The sequence below is a fragment of the Cynocephalus volans genome, chromosome 1 (genome assembly GCF_027409185.1).
Source record: "Cynocephalus volans isolate mCynVol1 chromosome 1, mCynVol1.pri, whole genome shotgun sequence".
Lineage (NCBI taxonomy): Eukaryota > Metazoa > Chordata > Mammalia > Dermoptera > Cynocephalidae > Cynocephalus > Cynocephalus volans.
In genome coordinates this window covers 223,573,026-223,592,811 of record NC_084460.1, presented here as the reverse complement: position 1 = coordinate 223,592,811, position 19,786 = coordinate 223,573,026, and the positions used below count along the sequence as shown (strand labels likewise).

Sequence of the window (19,786 nt, the reverse complement as noted above, 5' to 3'; positions counted from 1 at the left end):
TGTAATTTTTTTGTAGTAGTGAACAACTGGAACCTGCTTAAATGCTTATCAATATTGGTATAATTAAAATAAATTTTGATACATCTATACAATATAATACTATTTCACTACAAAGTGCAATGATATAATCCAATGTGAATTACATGCAAAACACTGGAGGACATATTATTAAGTTAGAAGAAAAAAACATCAAAACAGTACCTATTATATTTTCTTACACATGTGTTTGTATCTGTAAATGTATGCAAATGTGTAGGAAAAGGATTTGAAGGATACTTGGTGGTGGTAGTTTTATTCACCTTTGATATATGTAATAAAATAATAGAAAAATTAGTAGATTGGAGCTCAATGAACTCTAAAAGGTAACCAAACAAGTTTAAAAAAAAAACAAAAACAGATGTAGCCCCTTTACTCACATAGTTTAGTGAAGGGAAGAAATGCTTATAAAATGTATAAATGCTACAGTGGGGAAAGTACAGAAAGCCATTGGAGTACCTGGGAAAAATGATATCAAACCTGATCATAAATGAAGAATGGGAGTAGATGATGAAGGTATATTATGCAGAGGTGGCAGCTTTCATTAACTCCTCAATACTGTTTTAGACATTTGCAAAAACTTATACTGGAAGGAAGCGTGTTGACCTTGGGAACCCGAATGTAGTGCCATATGGCAAGTATATGGTATTCAAGGGATGAAAGTGTAGGAGGAAAGACTGGAAAGCTGAGCAAGGATCAGATCTTGCAGGGCCTTATCACCCATGTTTGGGACTTTAGACTTTGTGTTAAATTATTAAAAAGTTGTTAGGGAAGTGAGAGACTTAGGTTTAGGAACGTCCTCCAGCAGCATAGTCAGAATGGGTGAGAAGTAGCTGAGCTTTGAGGTGCGGAGCTACAGCAGGATGACCCAGAGGTTATCTGGATGAGGAAGCATATGAGAATGAAGATAACTGAGTAGATTTGAGAGAAAGTAGCGGAATAGAAAGGACTTGGAGATTCAGTTGATTTTGCAGTTTGTGAATGAGAAATAGAAATCAAGGAAAATGTAGGCAGTTCACTTAAGAATCCTTTTTACTTCTTAACAATATGTTCCCCATGTACTAAGTGCTTAACCTTAATTTTCATTTATACTCATTAAATGTGATGATGTAGGCAGTTCACTCTTTAAAGGCAAAGGTAACATCTTAGCTGTGTTTGTATTGTAGCCCCTCCTACCTGGCATAGTGGAGAGTAGGATCTTAGTAAGTACTCACCAAATGAAGACAGAAGCAATGTAATGTCATTACTATAAAAATAAAAAATAAGTACCCATAATATAAAATAAAAGTACCAATAACATAAATTGACTTAAGAATTAAAGAATCTGTTAGGGTTTTGATTGATTGAAGCAAGGAAAAACAGTTATCTGCTCACTATACCAACAGTATTGAATATAGCTACCATCCCTTATTTTAATATTTAACATTTCAAGGCATCACACAGATAAATGCATAATGTGTTATTATAATATAGTACATTAAAGTGATTTAGAATTTCCTCCTCATCCTATCATAATCATTCAGTGATATCATGGTTGCTGCTCATGAAAAAAGCATTTATTAAATAATAAAAATTCAAAAGTCATAGGTACAAATAAACTGTACTTTCAGAAGTGCTGCACTCTTTTCAGAGGAATTCATGTTAATCCAACCAAAAACTAATATTCCTAGATTATTAAAAAAATCTGCATGCTGCACATTTTTCTGGAGACAACAAAACCTGTGGTTATGAAATCAGCCTGGAACCACATTTCCATGACTTGTAGAAGAATTAAGCTGTACATTCAAGGGTTAGTTATTAAGTATTGTATCTTTTCAAAAAATCAGCATGCTGAAAGACATTTGTATTTTATAAATACAAATTTGAAGGTACAGAAATGAATGTAGGCCTTAAACTTTAATAATCATCCAAAGATGCTGCTAACAAAGACTTCCTTTGATGAGCTGATTTTTTAAAAAGAAACCTTTTTTTAAATAACCTTTTTAAAAAATGTTAACATACAGGGAGTGAACCTTTAATTAAAATAAATTTAAGGATTCTTCTCTAAATGTGTGGTTTGTGTTTACCTGGAATACAGATCAAAGTACTACAATATTGCCAAAGGAAAATAACGTATATTCCCAGTTACCTATAAATACCTTTAAGATACACTTTGAGAGTCTCTAAATTTTATTTTCAATTTGTTCTCACTCAAAACAAGGGCACAAACTGTCTATTAAGAAAAGGAAGAAGAACCTGGGAGTTATATAAGGACGGCTGCTTCTAATCACTGTGTCTATTGATATCCAGTTAGAAATCCACCTCCTCAAAGAATAACAATCAATATTTATAGAACCACCAGCATTTCAAATATATGGTTAGTGTTATGACTACATTCTATTTGAAAGTTTTTAAGCTTTTATTCCTGTGGCCAACAGGAAAAAATAAAATTACCATTTATAACAGGGTGTTCCATAAAGAGGGATTTTTGCTTACATTACTTCATTTCAAAGGATTTGCTGGGACAGTCAGATTGGCTCAAGCTGAAACAGTCCAATTACTAATGAAAAGTGCCTCAGGCTTTAAAAATTTATAGGGCTTTAAAAATCAATGATGCTATTGTATTTGCATCCTTTAAAGACACTCAGAAAGCAAACTAAACAAATGTTAAAAATCTATTCTTCAATACTATTTTAAAGTATTTCTACTCTTCATTGAGACACTCATTTAGAAGACATAATTAGACACTGCCAACTCTGTCAGTATTACAGAATGGCTACTGGGCATAGGCCAAGACAACTAGGACATATAGTAAATACTGTGAAAAAAGTCAGATAAAAGAAATTCACACAGTTAGCTATTTATACATCCCATTTTTAGCTTTAAATTAATTGGGGGTCATGAGAAAAATAAAAATCAAGAGGTATAAAAGTGACCTTATTTTAAGCTCGTGTACTATGCTGATCTGTTATACGGTTTTATCATGTGCCTTAATTGTGCCTGTTAGACTTTTGTATAAGCCTTGGAGGGGTAAGATTCTACTACAGTGCACACCTATGATTACGGTAGAATTATAAAACCCTAATCACAAAGTAAGTCAGTGGAACTTTCTTTTCTGATGGCAAACTCAGAGAAATGATATTCCAGGTATATGAAAAGTACCCTCACCTATCTTTTGACAGTGGGCACCTACCCAGGGGCCAGATCAGAGAGGTGGGACAAAGGCTTCCCATTTGCCACAACTCTTACGAAGAGATTCCCTGGTACAAACTAGACATCCATGGAGAATTCAGCAGAGAAAAAAGAAACAAAAGTGGCTCCCTTTAAAAATTTATTCATTCATTTATTAATTCTTCTAATTATTCAACCATTTTGTTTTCATGAACTACAAAGTGACAGGAAAGTTGTTAGTCACTGGAAATACAAGTCTTGAACTACTTTGGAGGTAGAGACAAGTAATAAAAATTAAAATAATATGCTAAGTGGCAATGATGGATTGGCCAAAATATTAAACTTCAGGGAATTCACTTTCCAGAGAGAATACCCAAATAATCAGATAGTTCAAGGTGGATAGAGCTGAAGCATCCCTGAAGCCAATTAACACATTAGACAGTTAATGGTTTATAGAGTATATTGGAAGGAAGCAAAATTGTTTTCAGAATTAAATTTATAAGTGCTCAGTATTTAAAGACTGAATTTTGAGCAAGGGCATAAATGGAGAATAAAATTCGGTAATAGAAATCCTTGTGTAAAAAGTGCAAATCTCCATTCAAAACATGTTAGACAAATTAATAGATAGATACACAGAGGTGCTTCTACAAAGAACTATAATAATTTCCTTAAACATATTGTTAAGGAAGTTTATAAAAACTCGGAATAAACTCTTTAGTTTTTCATAAATATTTGCATGTGTATGTGTGCATTATAGTAAAGGTTATGATTCTAAGTGTGGATGTGAATGCGTGTACCCTCTACCCCCCAACACACATACCTACTTCTCTCTTTACAAACTTACTCTACCCAAGGAGATAAAAAAAGAAACTCAACAATTCTAGGGGATAGCAACAAAATCCATGATTTTGATTCTAAGTTACAGAAACCAGGAGTATCTATAGCCCAAATAAATAATGGCTAAAATTGTTATCGTAAAAATAACAAGATTCCTGACTTTCTGAACACAACCCACTTTATCTGTTTTTGGGTGATCTGAATCCCGCCTGGGGCTAGAATTTTTTTAGGCATTCTGCTCTAGTTTCAGGCCTTCTTCCATTCCTCGTTTCCCTCTGAGAAGCAATTTATTGCTTTGTGTTTTGTGTTTTTGTTTTTTTCTCTTTGCCTATTCTATAGCAGGCAGACTCCACCAAGCTCAGCAATGCTGACTGTCTTTGAGACATACATATGCATAAATGTCTCTTAGGAAGTTCTTAGATACTTTCAGCTAATTCCCCAAATGTCCTTTTTCTGTTTCCCAAAATACCTTTCTGGATTTAAATAAGCCCATTTTATAAGAACAATAACCTTCCAAATGATATTTATTGTAATGTAAAAACAACATTTTCCAGGGTATACAAACAGTCCCTGCTGAGCAACATAAAGTCATTAGTTCCAGATAGCAGGCGTTCTCTTTCACTCTTTAAACTCGGCAGCTTTGTCATTTCATTACAGTTTGAGAAATGGTTCTACCATTTATCTGCCTTTTTCACTCAAAGGAAAATTATACAAAAGACCTCACAAATATTCATCATGGATGAATATAATACATATGGTTACAATTACTCTCAATTACTCATATTCCTAAATGCAAGTTGCATGTAATCACATATAACATACTTCTTTCCTCCATTACTCCTTTATTCGTATTTGAGCTTATATATTTCTACAAGTAATGATTTAAATTCCAAAAGTAACATCAAAAGAAAATGAAAAGGTATATAAATGTCACTGCCTGGCTGCAAATTTTACATGCTCTTACTGAACTCAACTCCGTGAGCATCTGGATTGGATTTATACTGTAAAGAGAAATACATCTATGCATGAAATAGTGTTCCTGGCAATAGTTTTTTTAACACAGAAGTGGCACATTTACATATAAAACACCCTCATTTTTTTCTCTGTAAGGTAATTCTGGATCTTAATAAGAAAGTTTATACTGCTCTTTCTTTTCTTCATACTTTTCTATTAAAGAGTTTTAATTGCCTTACATATACCTTCAGAAATCAGAGCATGTCAATTAGAATCCAAACTGGTTTTCTAAGCCATGTAAAAGACTGCATTACAGAAGAGAGGAGATAGGCATGGATTTTTGTTGTAGTTCTTATAAGTTACATAATAATGACATTGATAACCATAAGACCTACATTTAAACTATCAAAAAGAGAACATTTCAAATTATTTTATCAATACAGTTGAAATCCTGCTCAGATCGTTTATGCTTTAGTCTCCTTGTTTAGTCTGTGAGATCTTGAAGATGACCCTGTGTCTTCCTCTTACATCCTTTTTCTCCCCCTTTTTAAAGCCTCTGGGTTTTGTTTTTTGTTTTGGGGGGGTTTGTTTTTGTTTTTGAGTAATGTGGCTGTTGGAGAAAATCATAAAGAATGAAATCACTAGTCATCTCATCACCCAGTAATGGGATATTCTTACATTGCCTTATGATTTTCTCTCTTTTTTTAATGACAGATTTTTTAAAATAAGTAATATGTGAATATTGAGGAAATTTAAAAATATAGAAAAGAATGAGAAAAAGGATGAAATTAGTCACAATCTACCACACAGTGATAGCCTATATTTACTTCTCTTTCTGTTTCTTTCTCTCTCTGTATAATATATACACTTCTCTGTAACTAAAGATAACATTTTATAGTTCTATATTATTTTTTCACTCAAATTTATCAATGAACAACTTACTATATCATTAAATATTCTTCAAAAATATAAATTTGAATATCTGCATAATTTTCTATCTTGTTTTTGTATAAAGTCATTCAACCTTTCCCTACATAGATATTCAGGATAATAAGGCAGTATAAAACATCCTTTTTTAAACGTTTTTAAAAATTCTTAAATTGAGTTGATAAATGTGAATTAAATTTGGACCTCTCTGTGTACTGTTTGCTCCATTTTCCTAGCATAATACTTGGGTTAAGAAAAAAAGAAAGAAAAAAGAATATTTAAGCATTTGAAGTTAGTACAGTCTTTCTCATTTTAGATCAAATTGAGTTTGTAATACAACTTTTTATACACAATTTTCTGCAATATTATGGTAATAATATTTTCTCTAAGCTAGAATAGCAGTAATAGTGAAACACATATTCAGCATGTTTAAATTTTTATTTTACCTTATAAAGAAAAATATATGTCAGAATTGTGTACCTGGCGATATGATATAGAAGAAATCTTTAAACTCATCCATCCAAACCTCTGCCAGTCTCCTGTTGTTCTTGTTGATGACATGACCAGTTCCACCAGGGAAAGTGTATGGAGTTGCCTTCCGAAAAACATGACCAACATGGGAGCAAGTCACAATCTCCAATGAGCCTCCACATTGCCAAATCTGGGAAAAAGAACAATCACTGTATAATGATCATTGTAAATAATGCATTAATATTGTATGATAAGCAAATGAAGCTTAGGCCTAATCTTCATGTCTTTGTATCTGTCTGATATGTTTCAAGCACATATCAAATGACACAAAATTTTGAACTCATATACTTATTTTTGGCGAAGATCTTGATATATTTAAAATACTTGTAGTATTGGAATCAAGAAGATAAGAAGTAATTAGTTTCTTATCCCTTTATTAGGCTACCTAGTTTCCAGTTTCTAGTAGTAAACCCAATTGCTATTTAACAGATGTTTGGTATCCAAAATCTGCTATGAATAGATGAATTTCTACATGTTAGATGCCATAATCAAAATTTAAATGCGATTTGTAGAAAAATCAATCTATTATTCTTCATCCATCTGGAATTTTAATAACAATTAATTTCAAGCTGTCTCTATCACTTGAATCTCAGGCCTTTGGATATAGGATTAGTCTTATTAAAATATTCTACAATGCCTTTATATCTGCTCAGTGTCTACACATACTTCTAGGAAGCTCTACAGGGAGATTTAGGATTGTGTTTCTTTTGTATTTTAAACATGCTTTTACTGAAGAACTGACTACACTGTATTTTAAGCAATTGTTTACTATCACTCCTTTAAAACTATGAACTCTTGGAAGGCATGCCATATATTTCTTGTTATTCTAGGATTTGTCATGCAGTTGAGGCTAGGTATTATGTAAAGTATCCACAAAACATTTATTTCTATAAAATTACATTGCGTATACAAACCATAGGTTATACTAATATAGTGTGAGTGTATATATGCAAACATACCTCTATATACACAATCATATATACTTACTATCTTCATGTTTCTTATCTCAATAAATAAAAGTACTAATTACTGGAACACAGAATTTGAAGGACTTGGTTTTTACACTGTAACTAACATTGTTCGTATTTGATAGATTGGGAAGTTTTTTTTTTTTTTTTTTGAAAGAAAGTTTTCTCCAACTGACTTCTCATGTAACATTCAGTTTAGAAGAGAGCTACTATAAAAGACATTCATTTCTTACTAGAAGATAAAAGATAAATAATAACATATGAATTAACAGTTGTTTGTGCATTTCATGTACATCCCCTCCCTCAAAAGATAAGGCAGCTCATTCTTAAATAGTCAAAAATGCTTAATTAATTTATAACTTCCTCATTTCGAGTATGAAATATATAAACCATCTTGTAATTAGATATGTCTTTACAATTTTCCTTCCTGTTAAAATGGAAGAAGTTGATCCTTCTGTTAAGACAAATTAATATTTCTATATCAGTCTAGATTATATTCCTTATGTCTTACTTAAGGCTGTAACCAATTTGATTATCCCCTCACCTTCCTCCTGAAACATCAACAATTTCCCTTAACACTAGATTATGTTGATCTTCACATAAAATCTTCTAAAATCTCCTCTCTTTCAGATTAAAAAATAAACAGAATTTTACAAAACACAGCAAAAAATTCATCACTTGGTCCCTTTCCGTATTCAACATATCTCATTGTTACTTCCTTTCACTATAAAATAATATAAACTATATTTTGCTCACACATGTTGTTACCCTTCTTCCATATTCATTCACTTTTCTTACCATTCTGAAATGCTGTTTATTTCTGCAGCTCCCCCCAAATTCCTATGGTGAACCTCACAAACATGTCCCATGATGCTTTATCTTATAGACTCCTCTCTTGGATTCTCCTGCATTTCCTCCTGCTACTGCACTGTTTATCCATTTTCATTCTACATTTATTTACATGTTGGCCTTCATATCTATACATTCCCTAGGTGGTCTCATTTGTCACTATTAGTTTACATACAACCTGATGCTGACAACCTCAACTTTTATATCTCAGCCCAGACCTCCCTTCTGGGATCCAGACTTGTGTATCCAAACATTTACTTGACATCACCTCTTGCATTTAGAGACATCCATTTAGGCATGTCCAGAGTGGAACTGTTGATTCATCCCTACACTGTCAGCCAGATCTTATTTTCTTCCAATATTTTTTTCTAGTGCCAGTAAACAGTGCCACCTTTCATCCAGGTGATCAATTCAAAAATAAATAAATGAATGAATAGAAACAAAACTAGAAGTCATCATTGATTTCTTTCTTTCTTTTATCATCCTATGCAATCCTTTGAAAAATCCTGCTTGAAGCTATCTGTAAAATAATTCTCTGTATCTCCATCTGTTTAAATCTTCTTGGGCTGCAATAACAAAATACCATAGACTGGGAAGCTTAAACAACAGAAATTTATTTCTTACAGTCTGGAGGCTGGAAAGTCTGAGATCAAGGTGCCAGGACAGTAGGCTTCTGATAAAAGTGCTCTTCCTGGCTTGTAGCTGGCCACATTGTACTGCATCTTTACATGGCAGAGAGACAGTGCTGGTGTTTCTTCCTCTTCTTATAAAGCCGCTGGGTCCTATTGGATTAGGGCCCCACCCCTGTGATCTCATTTATCTTTTATTACCTCTTAACATGACTGACCTCCAAATACTGCCACACTGGGTGTTAGGGCTTCGACATATGAATTTTGGTGGGACACGATTCAGTCCATAGCAACATCTTTCTCTGTTTCCATCGTCACCATCCTTGTCCTAATCACCAACATCTCTCATCTGTCAACTGCAATAGATTCTTAATTGTCTTGCAGCTTTCACTGGTGCTCTCCTGCAATTTGTTTTGTACTAAGAAATCAGAGTGATCTTTTAAAAATTGAATCATTTCATTTTATTTCGCGCTTAAATCCTTCAATGGTTTCTCACTGTGCTGTGAATCTAAACAAAATGCTTCAGCAGACCTCTAAGACCTACATGATTTTCTCCCTCTGTCAATAAACAGTGGTGATATTGGCCCTCTGCCATCTCCTAGAATAATATATCACATACATTTTCACACACCAAAGCATCAACACCTGCTTCCTTCCCCATTCCCAGATTACAGTTCTGTCAGCCCTTCACCTTGGCTGCCTCTTTCTCACACTCCTCCTCTCGGCTGAAACCTTACCTCATCAGAGAGGTCTTCCCTAATGACCATATTTAAAGTAGCCCCACTCAGTTATTTTCTCTAATAATACACTGTGTAGTTCCTTCATTACTTACCACAAACTGCAATTTGTTTATTTGTATCCCTATGTGCTTTCTTTCCCCAAGTAGAATGTAGGCTCTGAAAGGGCAGAGGAGCTGTCTCGTCATTTTTGTATGCCCAGAGCCAAGACCAGCGCTAGGTGTGTAGTAGATGGCACTATATGTTTGTTGAATGGACAAATAAACTGACTGAATGGACAAATAAATAATTTAAAATTAACTACCATGGTTAAAATGAAAAAAAAAAAAAAAGGCATGCCTGGTAGGATAATGAGATTTAAATAGACATATTTGGGGCAATTTTTAAATTGCATTTTTGTAGGAAATATTTTTTATTTTATTTATTTATTTTGGCAGCTGGCTGGCACAGAGATTAAACCCCTGGCCTCTGTGTTATCAGCACCACACTCTAATCAGTTGAGCTAACTGGCCAGCTGGAAATATTTTTAACATGAGACTAAGCAAAGTGGTCTAGTCAAATGATATGCAACTGCTGTTTCACATGCATTGGGTGCTGAGGAAGTTCTTTGGAGGTCACAACACAACAAACAAACATCAGAAATGGTTGATGGTTCATAGCAAAAAGGTTGCTAAATAATCCAATCTTGATTTTTAATGTGGTATCTATCAAACGTAACTATTTAGCCACTTCACACTTATCTCTCTCTCTCCCATAAACATGATTTAGTGAAGTACTCAGGCTTTACTGCAAACTCTGACCAGGTTTTTCTAAAAGGTGCTCCAAATTCAGAAGAAATATCACACGACATGTTATGCTCATACATAAAAGGGAATTTAGGTCTTCTTTTTATTGTGAGAAATGCAGTGTTGTTGGTAAAGAGGTTTTCCCTCCCCTTCTGTGGATTAGGCATAGTGAAGAGCTTCTTTCCCCTCACTCAAGCCAAACAAGGGAGCTAATAAATGAAGGAGAGACTGGCCTTTCACTTCCAGCTAGATACTTGCTGAACAGTCAATCAGCAGGCTACCCTGGTGTTGCTATTAGAAAAGAGAAGAATGTGTTCACAGAGTTCTTGGGAAAGCCTCAAGTGTGGGGAAAAATGTGACCCTAGCAAAATGGGTACCACTTCTAATCTAGAGAATTATGAAGGAAGGATTGGGATTTTCTGCACAGCTTATTCCAGCAGAATTGATAAATCCAACACTGCAGTGACCCTCAGAGCAGGTGGTCTTTAACAACAACTGGACAAGACCTCAGCAGTTCCTGGGCTCTATAGAGTTTGGAACATGGAAAAGAAAGAATGAGTTGTGAGACTTAGAATACGGAAGATCAGCAAAGAAATGCACCATTGAGAAAGGCAGCTGGAGACACTACAGGGTCTGTGGTTTGAATGTCCCTGTAAAAGGCTGGAACTTAACCCCCAATTGTGTGGTGGAAGGTGGGGTCTTTAAGAGATGATTGGATCACAGAGATTGTGCCCTCATGAATGTATTGATCCATTCATAGAGTAATGGTTTGATGAGTAATGGTGGTGTTGTGGGTTTGGTTCTGATAGCTTTATAAGGAGAGCGAGTGAGAAGGTTAGCTCTCTCACTCTTGCGGTGTTTTCACCATGTGATACACTGTGTCATCATGGGACTCTGTACAGAGCACCTACCAAGAAGAAGGCCTTTAGAGATGTGCCCCTTGGACTGTGGACTTCCCAGCCTCAAAAACTGTAACAAATAATTTTTTTTTCCTTTAAAAATTACCTGGTTTCAGGTATTCTGTCATGAACGACAGAAATGGACTAATATGCAGGGTGAGAGAGATTACGATCCCTCTCGCTAAAAGGCCCTTGGATAATAGAAGGAATAAGAGGTGGAGCTGATTACAGTTTTAAGGAAACAATAAAACCGCATATGGAAGACAATCACATGGGTGGAGGCCACCAGTAGCAAATGGAACCATATTGAACTAACAAAAGGCAACCATGTAAAACATAGATAAGACCTGCCGTTTTTCTAGCCCTCCTATTTGACCCTACTTCCTGGGGGAGGCTATCCAAAAACCCCTGCCCTTTTCCACTCCAAGCTCCTCTGTTAGCATGGGCCTAGGAAGAGAAGAGAATATGAGCTTCTGTTGTATTTATGAAATCAAGGCTTTAAGTTGGACATTAGAATTTTCAATAACTGAAAATGATTAAGAGGCTATAGAATTTGTCCTAAATGACAGTAGGATTCAAAAAGAATATTCTTCAGAGCATGAAAGCAATGATTGGAGAAAAAAATAATAATACCACTTTAAGTCTGGACTCCACTAAATTCAGACTATACGATAAACCTTGTTACATATAAACCATTCATTCACAACTGTTCTCAGGGCTTCCCACTTGTCTTTTCGCAAATATAGGATTAGTGCTGTGGCTGTGTGGGATGCCCAGGACTCTTTATTTCCGCTCTGTCACTTCCTGGTCCTAACATGGCTTCTGGGTTCATGAGTTCTATGCCAATCTCGAGGCTTAGAACATTACACCCCAAAATATGGCACTTTGGCAATTGAGAAAATCACAGAAGCCAGAAGCATGGTCATAAAAGAATTCTCTGACCTGAAAGTAGATCATAATACCGTCATTCCAGAGGGGTCTTGCCCTGCACCCAGAGGCCAAGAAGAATCTAAACAAACAGGCCTTGCTAATCCCCTCTCCTTGTTTATTACCATTAGATCACATTCCTACAATCATACTCCTATGATTGTAGGATTGTAGGAGTATGATTGTTGGAGTATATGATTTTGTCCAATCATATGTCTACACAACTGCTTTCATTGATCCTAAGCTTAAAAATAAACAGTTTTCCCTGGGTCTTTGGGTTTTCCTTTCTGAAGTTTCCAATGTCACATAAATAAATGTTATGATTTTTTCTTGCTAATCTGTCTGTTGTTATCCAGATGTCAGCCATGAACATTGTGATGGGTGAAAAAAGATATTACTTTTTCTCCCATACACCCTGAACATGCACAGACAACAGAAAATATAATCTAGTTTGAAATCTTTTAAAGTAGGGTTTCAGTGGTTTTACTCCTTTCCCTATCATTAAACAAAGGTGAGAATATACAAAAGTGCCGATTTTGTGTTAGCCTCCTAACTTGCAATGAGATTCTGTATGTACATGTACAGACATAATACAATCATGGTTGTTGATTTATAAGACATAGGAAAACCTGTTCTTGACTTTGACTCTCACAGATGGAGATAGTTTTGAAATATATTTTGGAGAGATACATAGAGGTTGTGGCAATGTTCCATAACTCAGTGAATATTGGCCCATGTTTTGGTTGCATGCCATAGGCTACTGACTCTTGGACTACTGTGAGTACTTCTCCCATCAGCCATCTGTGTTCACAGAATGTGTGGATAAACACTCATATAGCATTTCCTAAGCAAAGCCTCTCCCCCCAAATTTGCATGAACATGAAAATATGAAGGTAGAAATGCATAACAGTATGCATTATTCAGGCTATTATCTAGTCATAATAAGTTAATATAAAAATAAAACGTTTGATTGATCTTGGATAATTTCTTTAAAATAAATAGAATTAATACTAGACAAACATAAAAAGTCTTATCATTGTAGGAGAAATTCTGTGTATCTATAATTCTGTGTATCAGAAACTTCCTGTGTATCTATAATTATCTCAAAACAAGTTTTTTCTGTACCTATACAGTTTAGAAGATAGGGAAATATAATAAAATGCTCATGGTCATTTCCACTTGTCTATTAAAAAAAAAACTAATTGGTCAAATCTTAACAAGACAATTTCTCTGTATTTAGACTCCTGGGTAATGTGAAAGAATGAAAGCATAAGCAGTTCCTGGAAAACTATGTGGTAAAATGTTAAAGTAGAAAAATCTCGAATTGAGTGGAATCCCTGATGATTACCTTGATAACTTCCCTCAGTGTACCTTCAGTAAATATTTTGGAAGTAATAAAGAAAAGAAGGAAAGAACAGTATGATGCAGTCATTAAGAGCTTGGGCTATGAAATAAGCAAACAGAACTTTTCTATTGGCTCTGTCACTTACTATGTATAATTATGAAAATTATTATTTAAGTCTCAAAGGCCTTAATTTTCATATTGGAAAGTAGGGATAATAATAACTGCTTCCAATACCCTAATAAGATTGTATGTATCAAGTGCCATGACTGGCATTTGATATGAGATGAAAGAAAATGACACCCTGTATATTACTTAACTTTTGTTGTTGTTGTTCAGGGAAACCGGCACCTTTAGATTGTTAGCTGATTCTTGCTTTTTTTAAAAAAAAAATTAATTTAAATCTTAGGGAATTTATTTTGCCTTTCTTTAAAATCACAATATCAATGTCGAGGGGTTTAAGTACACTGTGAAGAGTTTAAAAGAATAGCCAATTAGTTTCCAATTACAATACCACATTTTGTTCTCTGAAATTATTTTACAATGTCTGAACAAACAGTATAAACTGAATAAAACATAAATGTCTCATTCACATGAATAGGTGATGGTTGAGTTATTTTATAACATAGAGTATATCTAATTATTTTCTAGGCTTCCAAAAGATTAATATTTGTATATTATATCTCTCTCGAGTAAATTTGACCATGTATGAAATACACATTGTCCTTTTTATCCACAGAGAACTGAAGCTAGTTAGTCATTTGTCTTCATTCCCAGATATTTTTATTAGAGTCTTTTGATGATGGAGAAGGTTGTTAATCAAAATGTAAAATGCCCATTGCTCATTTGATTGTCTACATTATCTACTTGATTTTCTTCCCCCTGCTAGGAGACAATTAACTAACGTACATTATCTTTTTCGTGTGTTTTGGCACCTACATCAGTGACATTTTAATTAAGGTTCATAAACTTTATAAGCTCTAACTTTGCAATCTCAGTTCTAGTGCTACTATTGTTTCTAATTTTACAGTTGTTGTGCCAAATTCATGCAGCTGCTTGTTTGTATGCTAATTTTTATTTGCATCCTCACCCAAGCCCACACATACTATCTCTGCTACACAGTCATTGTTTAATATAGCCTTAATAATAAAAACAAACAACAATAATATACAATGGAGGCCATATTCATGACAGTTACGAGTGCAGACTCTAGCTCCTGAGATTACATCCCAGCTTTGCGACTTACTAGCTGGGTAACCTCAGTTACTTCACTTTTCTATGCTTCGTGTTTCAGATAATAAAATGATCTACCCTAGAGCGTTTCAAGGATTAAGCCAAACCAGTGTACGTAAAGACACTTTGCATTTATTTGGGAAATGGACTGAAATGGAGCAAAGAGGAGGGATTTATAAAGGGGTTATTGCAATAATCTAGGAAAGAGATAATAATAAGTTGGCTGAGGGTGATGACAATGAAATAGGAGGAATATAATAACTTGATTCAATTTAGGGAATTATAATTAAGAATTAATGTATGAGGGAAAGTCAGCAACATGGCAGAATAGGAGGCTCTTGACTATCTCTCCTTCTACAGACACACTGAGTAAATGTGTGTCCACACCTACACATGAATCAGTTCTTCCCAAGAGAAAGCCAGAATCATGTTGAAAGACTCCTATACACTGGATGATGGAAAATATCCACATCAAAATGGGTAGGAAAGCAGATATACACTCTCATACTAATCCTACTCTGAGCACAGCACCTTATAACCTGGAAGGAAACCCTGACTCGCAGCTTCTTCCTGAAGGGTGAGGGACTTGTACCACACATAAAGTGCCCGACTTTCACAGTCTTTGCTGGAAAAGTACCCCCAGCAGCTGTAGCCCCTAGCATAACCCCTGCTTCCAACTTCCCCCCTGGAAAAGGTTTGGGAACATGCTTTTCCAGCAGCTCCCTGTGGTTCTGGACTGTAACAAGCCAGTATCTGGAAGTATCTGGGAGCCTATCTAGCAAATAAAAAATAAACCTCTTCCAGCCTAAACAGAAAGGTTGGCACTCCCTGTGTCTTCTTCCTCAGCTTGCCTCAGAAACACTTCCAGCCCCTGGAGTCTTTCCATGGAAAGAGGTTAGAGGCCTCAGTCAGCAAGAGTGAGAAGGATGGCACCCCCACACTCTCTGCCCTGGCTTGCTACTAAGATAAATTTATGCAATCTTTCATTACAGAAAGGACGGGGGACCACTCATGTATGAAAAGGAAAGGGGAACTCCCTACACCTTCTTCCTAGGCTTGCTTCAGCAAAACTCCAGACCAGAAGGTTCTCCCTGCAAGGACGGTATAAAAATTCTGTTTGCTTGAACAAAAGAGTGGGTACTCCCAAACCCTCTCCCCTGGCTAGCTTCTGAGATAAATTTCTGCAATTACTCATTAGAGAGAGACTGATAACTCCAGACCAGAGGCTGCTCTTGAAAAGAGGGTGTGAAAATTCTGCTTGCTTGAACAGAAAAGTGGGGATCCCCCCACTGTCATCCCTGGCTTGCTCTAGAGATAAATTCCTGAAATCTCTCATTGGAACGAGACAGAGGGATGTCTCCATGCCTGCAAGGGAAAATGGACACTCCCTGTGCCTTCCTCCCTGGCTTGTTTCAGCTATCACTCCAGACAAGAAGTCTGCCTCTGCTAGAAGGTTGTGAGACTTCTGCTTGCTTAAATAAGAGAATGGGCACTCTCTGCATCTTTTCCCTCCCTTTCTCCAGCAATAAATGTAGATCTGAAGATTCTCCCTGAAAGTAGTTTCTGCATGCATCAAGTGCCCCAAATTTTACAGCCTTCACCCATGATACTGGCTCCTAAATCACCTAACTCTGGGAATTGACAGAGCTCTGGATTCTTGAGTCTCCTAGCACAAAGATCAAAGTGGTGACTTTTAAATTTACAAATGTTCAGCAGCTGTCTCCCCAGGTTCAAGGTCAGCAGTCTGATCAAGAATATAGGCATCTGCCTCAGACACTCTTCTGGTGTAGGACAGAATGAGTAGAAGATAAACTCTGGCTCTTAGCTTCTCTGCAAGGAAAGAAGGAACTAGAACACACATATGACATCCCAACCTCTTCACAAGGGACCAACTTCTATCATACCTTTCTCAAGGCAATAGCAAGATTTACCATTCTAATTTCTTGGCAACTACTAAGAATAAGGACAGCAGGGTGGATAAGCACAAAGAATTTAGGGCACCTAGAATCTCTAAACAGGCTGATTGGGAAGAACATCTCATCCACAGAAGAAGTCTTTTAGCTAATACATAGAAACTAACACAGAAAGACAAGAAAAAATAGGAAAAAGGGAAGTATATTCCAAATAAAAGGACAAGATAAATCCCTGAAGCTGACCCTAATGAAATGCAGGTATATGATTTACCTAACAGGAAATTTAAAGAGACAGCCATAAAATTGCTCGCTGAGGAAAGAAGAGCAATCTATGAACAAATTAAGAACTTCAACAGAGATAGAAAATATTACAAAGTACCAAACGTAAATCACTAATCTGAAGAGTACAATAACTAAACTCAAAAATTTAATAGAGGGTTTCAACAGCAGACTAGGTCAAGAAGAAAAAAGGATTAAGGAACTTAAAGACAGGTCATTAGAAATTGTCCAATCTGAGGAGCAAAAAGAAAAAAACAAATGAAAAAGAATGAAGACAGTCTAAATGGACTGATGGGACATGACGTATTCATATATGCATTATTGGTATACCAAAAGAAGAGAGAGAGAAAGAAACAAAAGAGCATATTTAAAGAAAGAATGGCAGAAAATTCCCATGTCTGGGGAAGAAAATACAAATCCAGATCCATGAGGCTAAATGGATAACTAATAGGATGACTCCAAAGAGACCCACACCAAAACACATTATAATCAAACCATCAAAAGTTAAAGAATGTTAAAAGCTTCAAGAAAAAAGCAGCTTGTTACATACAAAGGCACTCCATAGACTACTAGTGGATTTTTCAACAGAAATCCTGTAGGCTAGAATGAAATGAGATGATATATTCAAAAAGCTGAAAGGAAAAAAAAAAAAAAAAGCCTGCCAACCAAAAACACTGTACCAAGCAACCCTGTCCTTCAAAAACGCAGGGGGGATAAAAACTTTCTCAGATAAACAACACTTAAGGGAATTTATCACCACAAGACCTGTCTTACAAGAAAGGAAAGTCCTTCAAGCTAAAGGAAACAATGCTAAGTAGCAACATGAAAATATTTGAAAATATAAAACTCACTGATTCAAGTGAGCAGATAGTCAAACTAAGAACACTTTTATACTACAGTAGTGGTGTGAAAATCAATGGTCTTTAGTATGAAGGCTAAAAGACAAAACTATTAAAAACAACTGTAGTTACAGTAACTTTTTAAGAGACACAAACTTTAAAAGATAGAAAACATGTCACCAAAAACAAATTGTAAAGGAAGCAAAAGTGTAGGGTTTGTATAAATAATCAAAGTTAAATTGTTAATAGCTTAAAATAGCCTGCTACTAGTATAAGATAATTAATATAAGCCTCATGGTTACCACAAAGAAAAAATTCTTAGTACATAGTCAAAAGATAAAAAGAAAGAATTCAAAGCATATCACTAGAGAAAATCATCAAACCACAGAGGAAGACAGCAGGAGAGGAAGAGAAACACAAAAGATCTACAAATTAAACAGAAAACAATGAACAAAATGGCAATAGTAGTCCTTACCTATCAATAATTACTTTCAGTGTAAATGGATTAAATCCTCCAATCAAAAGACATCCAGTGACTGAATGGATAATAAAAATAAAGACCAAACTACATGAAGGGACGTCAAAATGTTCATGGAAAAATGGGATTAAAAGATGAATAAAAATATAAGTTTTATTTTTCAACATAAGCTCCATCAGGTTCAAGATACTTTTGTAAGGGGTGATACCAGCCATTTAGTCCATTCCTAAAGAACTGAGGGTCCTGACAATTTAACAATGTCAATGCAGTCTTTTTTACATTATTAATGAAAGAAAAATTGGTCCCCGTTAAAGGGATTTTAACACTAGGAAACAAAAAAGACATCAGAAGGAGCCAAATCATGACTGTAAGCTGGATGCCTAATGATTTCCCATCAAAACTGTCACAAAATTGCCCTTGTTTGATGAGAGCAATGAGCAGGAGCATTGTTGTGGTACAGATGAACTCTCTGGTCAAGCTTTACCTGGCATTTTTCTGTTAAAGCTTTGGCTAACTTTCTCAAAACACTCTCAAAAAATAAGCAGATTTTATCATTCTTTCACCCTCCGGAAAATCAACAAGCAAAATGCCTTGAGCATCCCTAAAACCTGTTTCCATGACCTTTGCTCTTGACTGGTCCACTTTTGCTTTGACTGGACCACTTCTACCACTTGGAAGCCATTGCTTTGATTGTGCTTTGTTTTCACAATTATACTGGTAAAGCCATGTTCTATCTCCCATTAAAATTCTTCAAAAAAATGCTTCAGGATCTTGATCTCACTTGTTTAAAATTTCCTTTGAAAGCTCTGCTCTTGTTTGCAGCTGATCTGGCAGAACAGATTTGGCCCCCATCTAGTGGAATGTTTGCTCAAGTATAATTTTTCTTCTTGAGTATACATAAAACATTCTTCAGAATAGATCATATATTAGGCCACAAAACAAATCTTAACAAACTTAAGAAGACTGAAACCATACCAAGTATATTTTCTGACTACAATGGCACAAAACTAGTAACCAAAAGCAGGAGAAATCTTAGAAAACTCACAAATGTGTGGAAATTAGATAACACGTTCCTAAACAACCAGTGGGTCAAAAAAGAACATAAAAAGGGATATTAAAAAATATCTTGAGATAAACAAAAATAAGAACACACATACTAAACTTTATGGGACACAGATAAAACAGTTCTGAGAGTGAAGTCTATAGCAATAAACGCCTACATCAAGAAAAGAAGAAAGAACTCAAGTAATCAACCTAATGTTACACCTCAAAGAACTAGATAAGAAAGAAAGAAAGAAAGAAAAGAACAAAGTAAGCCCAAACTTAGCAGAAGGGAGGAAATAACAAAGATCAGAGCAGAAATAAACAAAATAGAGACTGAAAAACCAATAGAAAAGGTCAACAAAACTAACAGTTGTTTTTTCTTTTTTAAAGTTAAATAAAATTGACACACCCTTAGCTAGACTAAGTAAA

The 19,786-nt window shown here is 35.2% G+C and overlaps 1 protein-coding gene across 2 annotated transcripts in view; it reads right to left on the bottom strand.

The window, feature by feature from the left end:
* The window catches only part of GALNT13 (polypeptide N-acetylgalactosaminyltransferase 13), a 418,871-nt gene that overhangs the window by 124,210 nt on the left and 274,875 nt on the right, over nucleotides 1-19,786 (bottom strand). For both annotated transcript variants that reach the window (XM_063112481.1, XM_063112489.1), the window contains exon 7: nucleotides 6,385-6,565. In XM_063112481.1, coding sequence (XP_062968551.1) covers nucleotides 6,385-6,565 — 181 coding nt within the window. The remainder of the gene's footprint in view (nucleotides 1-6,384; nucleotides 6,566-19,786) is intronic.